This window comes from Trichechus manatus, unplaced genomic scaffold (assembly GCF_000243295.1).
Source record: "Trichechus manatus latirostris isolate Lorelei unplaced genomic scaffold, TriManLat1.0 scaffold00217, whole genome shotgun sequence".
NCBI lineage: Eukaryota > Metazoa > Chordata > Mammalia > Sirenia > Trichechidae > Trichechus > Trichechus manatus.
Window position 1 is genome coordinate 1505824 of NW_004444153.1, and position 5695 is coordinate 1511518.

The 5695-nt window shown below is 32.9% G+C and overlaps 1 protein-coding gene across 2 annotated transcripts in view; it reads right to left on the bottom strand.

The window, feature by feature from the left end:
* Positions 1-4632: 4632 nt before the first annotated feature.
* EDIL3 (EGF like repeats and discoidin domains 3) overlaps positions 4633-5695 on the bottom strand; it is a 517953-nt gene continuing 516890 nt past the window's right edge. Inside the window, exon 10 of one of the 2 annotated variants that reach the window (XM_004388844.1) lies at positions 4633-5289. In XM_004388844.1, the coding sequence (XP_004388901.1) occupies positions 5140-5289 (150 nt within the window). In that variant the 3' untranslated portion in view covers positions 4633-5139. The remainder of the gene's footprint in view (positions 5290-5695) is intronic. The other variant, XM_004388843.1, reaches the window with a different exon arrangement.

Sequence of the window (5695 nt, forward strand, 5' to 3'; positions counted from 1 at the left end):
AATCGCCAACTTTTAGGTTAATAGTTGAGTGCAAACCGTTTGTGCCATCCATGTATCTTTTGTCTTTAAATCTCCTACATAATGACTAAAAAGTGGGACAATTATAAATATGTGAAAATCCATGCTTAATTTGTCATTTTGTCACTTATCACCAAAAATATTCCTTCTCTGTGTTATGTGCATGCAGTATCCCCCCAGCTGTCTTTGCTTTCATTCTTTACAGTGTTTTGGCCGATGCTTACTTACGTTATTGCCGTTTCTGTACTGGCCATGGGGGATGTATTATTGGCAGGCATATCAGTGGCAATGCCGCTGCCTTCACGCGTGGCAGCAAGCTGGGCTTACCCAGCAATTCATCATCATTATTAGCATGTTGATGCATTGGAATTGCAAAAGGCACTCTGGGAATTTTACATAAATGTGGAAGACTGTGGTTCATGCCTTTAAGGAGGTTAAAATAAAATTAAATCAGAAGCCATCACCATATGCAATGTTTAATCATGTAATATGGTGACCATTTGCTCATGTTACTACACCGTATTTCCACAGCATTTGTGTTTTCAAACGACTCAATCAACTTCTGCCAAGATACGCGGGAAAAAAAAAACTAAATGAGGAGCCTTTTCCAAAAATGTTTCCTACTTCTGCTACCAGATTCATCTAAGAGAAATAACTCTTTAAGTACCACTTGCCTACTATGGAAAACACTTTATCTGGCAGCAGTGCTGAAACATCCGATATGAATGATAGGCATTTACTGCAATAGAATCAAGGAATCCTATTTCCCCTTCAAAATCAATAGAAAAATTGCTACTTACAGTAGGTATTCTTTTTCTTTGTGAAAACAAATGACAATGCATTCTGTTTCAGAGTAGTTCAGACATTTTTCACCTAGCAAAGTGGTTTAATTCACCATTTTACCTGCTCAGGTAAAAAGGTTCCTTTGCATCTCAAAGGCTAGAGGCAATATTTTTCACAAAGAAATATACTAATTATTAATTTTTTTTTTTAAATCAGACGTTGGGAAAAGAGATAGCATTACATTTCTGGCAGTAAAAATTGATGTTACCTTATGAAAATCTATACTTAAAGATATGCATTTAATGGTGAAGTGTTAAATATTTTTAAATTTTAGGTTATTGAGAGAAAATATTTTCTATTCATGGAGATATTCATAATACAATTTTTTTTAAAAAAGCAAATTTCAACAAGGTCAGATTTTTCTCCTTGAATTCTGTATACTTCTGTTATCTACATCTTAAATCAGTAGTTTTAAAAGCCTCATAGTTGAAAATTTTCTATTGAGTAATTATTCCACAGTCACAGCAAAGTTTTACCCTATTAGTTGTTGTAATGATTTTTATTGTCTTATTGAAAAAATATGTAAAATTACTCTTATCTAATAAAAGCACATTCATGTATGTTTGTGTGTGTGCAAAAATAAGGCAAATAATGAAAGTCTCTTGAACTCTTCACATTGAAATGCAGTAATATAAGAACATGTGCAAATGCATACAGGCATATAATAAGCTAGTACTAAGAACTATTGGAGATTTATTGTAGCTCAACTAAGGAGCCAATATTTGATATCTTAATTTTCTTTTCTAAATTTTTTGAATCTTAAGAAGGTATCTATAAAGTGGGAAGTGACCTGTTGCCATCGAGTCGATGCTGACTCATAGTGGGGACCCTATATGACAGAGTAGAACTGCCCCAAAGGGTTTCCAAGGAGTGGCTGGTAGATTCAAACTGCTGACCTTTTGGTTAGCAGCTGAGCTTTTTACCACTCTGCCACCAAGGCTCCCAAGTGGGAAGTACACAGACTTAATATTTCAACAGTGACTTGCGGAGAACCAGAAATAGGGCTTATAAAAAGCCAAGTATTATTATTTTCTTTTAGCATTATCTGAAGTCAATGGATAAATATATTATTACTGTTGTATTATTGCTTAGGACTGACTGAACTTCTTCATTATACTCCTGAGTAACATGAACTGAATAACGAACAATGGAAACAATAGCAATAGCATCTGATTACTAATGGGCAGATTGGTTCTGGAACATAACATTTTAAATATACATGAGGCAAAAAATAACTTTGAATTATTAGTATTTCAGGGAAATTTTCACTGTCAAAAGGAATGGGAGGAATGCATACATTTTAATAATTTTGGAAAGCTGCTATAGGATATTATAATTTCTTTGTGGTTAGCTGTCCTATAAAAAGAGAAAAAAAACAAAAACAAAAACAAGATGTAGTTTAGAGTAGTGGGCATTCACATTCAGACAATTTGTGTATTGTTATAAATGTGTTTAATTACAACTGCTTCAAAGGGATCCCAGATTTTCAAAAGTTTTATTTTAAGTTTGAAGACTAGACAAGGTCATACTGATTTTACAACAACCTACGTGATTTAAGTATATATATACAAAGAAAAAAAAAACAACATTGGAATATTACACAGCTTGAAAGATTGCAAAGATTATTTGTGTCTTAGTTATTTTTGTACTTACTGACACATCAGATGCCAGCATTGAGTATTATATTTCATATTTTGTTGACTAGCAAAGATACAATCGTTAGTACCCCAAGTCTTCAATATTCACACTAATCCTTATGAAGTCATTCAGAAAGAGAAAGTCAATCTTAAAATAAGAATTAGTGACTCTGATAAATGTTTTTAATAGGACATAAATAAAACGGAGATGTTTGGATTTAATTTCTTAAATTATAAAATTAGCATATTATAGTGATTCAGTATGGTGAAGACTGGGTGATTCTTCTGTGTATTCTGCTTGTGAGATTTTACTTGGTTTAGTGTGAATTTAAATAGAATAAATTTACTCAGTTTGGTGTCATTGATACAAGTGACATAAAAGCTACTGACTACTTGACAATATTTCCACATGTGTGAGTCCCTTTGCTGTCATCAATTCTGGGTATCTTAGGAGAAAGTAGACGTCCCATTGGACCTGCCATGCTGTTGAACAGCGTATCTAGCAAAGAAAATGCACAAACAAGAGAAAGCCATTTTAATGTATTTCTAAAAGTTAACAAATATAATTTTAAGCAACTTCCCTGGAAAATAATCTTTTTTTAAAAAGCTGTCAATAAAGAATTCAAAATAGCATATGAAGCCATGTATAATTTTGTCAAAGTAAGTCATCACAAAGCATTATCATAATTTTTAAACATTACTATTCAGGCTGATCTGCAAAGGAGAGTGACTAGAACTTTGATGGGACAGAAATGTGATTTTAAACTTTGAAAGAAATTAGGACCATTGGCTAGACATTAAATGTTTGTATATTTTGGGACCTAAGTAACTGTAACATGAATTTAAAACTAGCTGATTAAAAGCATTCTAAATTCGTAATTTTAGTTATCTTAAAAAGGCAATATTGAAGACATAGCAATTCTGCTTTTGAAAGGTGCTGAAAACTGATTACCATTTTAGATGCTTCAAACCAACAATTTCATAATAAGAGAATCAAGTAGAAAGTGTATGGGCATGGGACAAACCAGTCCCCTTAAAATCAACCAATTTTACTTTTACAAAAAATGCCTTTATGATTGATTTTCTCTTTAAATTCTTCACAATGACTGAAGACCACTCCATATATACATCATTAAGAAACGCTGTTAACATGTGAACAGACAAGACAGTAACAGTCTAGGGGCTTTTGTGATGCAGCACACACACAAAAAAATTTAGCAGTGTTGCACAGGACCTCAACATTTCACACACATACCACACTTTCTTTTCCAGGGCCCTTAATTTAAAACTCTGATAATTCTGTGTCTAAGCCTTATGAAATTAATACTTGTGAGATGTATAAATTAGGTGTTGAGGACTTTTATGGAGGCAGTGTGAGCTTTAATTTGAGAGACATGTCAATGAAACCTCCATTATCAATAACAAATTGTTACGATAATTGCTTATTTTCTCAGGACCTTTGAAGCAAAATAAATAGAAATCAATTTTCATCTTGAAAATATTTTACTACTTTGTCATTAGTAAATACTTTTCTGCTCACACAATGTGCTTTCCTGGGAAACCACCACCAGTTTCAAATCTCAATAAATTTTAGTTTCACAAGAAATGCAGAGGTGAACACAGTAACTATGAGTACGTTTGGCCAAGTTACGCAGCACTATGGTAGTATTTGCTTGTCTAAAAAAATTAGAACGAATTCGTGGTTCTATTATTTTAGAAGAAAGAGAAGGTCATGTAAAAACCATCAAAACAAAGGATGGAATTTAGTTTTAAAGAGACAGAATATATATTTTTGGTTGCTTATTTTGCCACATGATAGGATGTGATTCTCTATAAAGAAAGCATTTGGAAATAATACAGGTACAGCTTGCTTCAAATATAAAATTGCAGATAGATTCAAGCTACTGATGAGAAATACAGATCAATCCACAAATATTCAACTATGTTCCTATACATAAATAAACATGGCTCTTCTTTTAGGCAAAAAATAGAAAGAAATTCAACTGAAAAAAAAAAAAAAACTTATTCAGGCAGTATAAAATATAAAGCATACAGAGTGGAACAAAAATAAAAATCAATAATCTTTGATTAGAAATAATGAAACTAAAAGGAGGATTATAATATCAGATAGTACTGCATATTACAGATTCTTCTTCAGAAGTCTGTCATAAACACTGACAGTGTTTGGTAGGCACAGGGAAACAATTAGAGTAATGTAGAGTCATTAAAGAAGAAAAAAACACTTATTGCTAACATTGCAGTATTCCTTTTATAAGAATTGGTCGAGTACTGATTGTGAAAGCTCTATCAACTCTTGTTATTTAATGAGATTTCTCTTCACCCTTGCCATAAAAAGAATGTTACTTTCTTTCCCCAATATATTTCAACCAGTATGAATCACTCAGAAAACAATGAGAAAAGTAATTCACAGTTAATGTGATGTTACTAAAGAAATATAAACAACAAAAAATCAAATCGAAGCATTGAAAAGACAGGTTTAGACATCCTTAAAGAAGTGGCCTACCATAAACTGAGCACTGTTTCATGAAAAAACTCCATTCATTTTCCTACAGATTTTGCACAGTTCATTACATGGAGATACTTTTGGGGAAATAGAAGGGTTTTGGGATGCAAGGCCTCTTCACTCCTCCTCTGTGCATCCCAGCAGCTCTGCCCGAAGTGTGATCCTCCCATACCAGGACCAAGGAAGGATTCTTATGTGCCGTGCATAGATGGGAGGGTTGATGACGTTTTTCCTGTGGGTGTCATTGTCAAAGTTGCCCTGGAAAACCTAATAAAGAAAAACAAAGAACATCTATCAGACAGCCTTCTTTTTCGTTGGTATTCTTTTTATTATTTCTCGTTTGGAGAATTTTTCCCAAACCTGAGATTTGAAAACTGTTTGCTTTCATCTTCTTCAAAATATATTGTGACTTTTTAAAAATAATCTTTTAAAAACTAAATCGTAAATCAATATCTAAAGAGTTAAGACAAGAATCGATTGTCTAAGGCAAGAATATTATAGACCTATCATTTTTATCTGTTGATAGTTCAATGTGTTTTTTTTTTTCCTTTTAGTTCAACCAATATTTATTTATTTATTTTTTGCTTCTGTCACAGCCTGTTGTTGGCCAGGCAGCTTGCTGACGGTTCTCTCTTCCAAGGAGTCCATCAGAGATCTAGGCTGCTTGCAAATC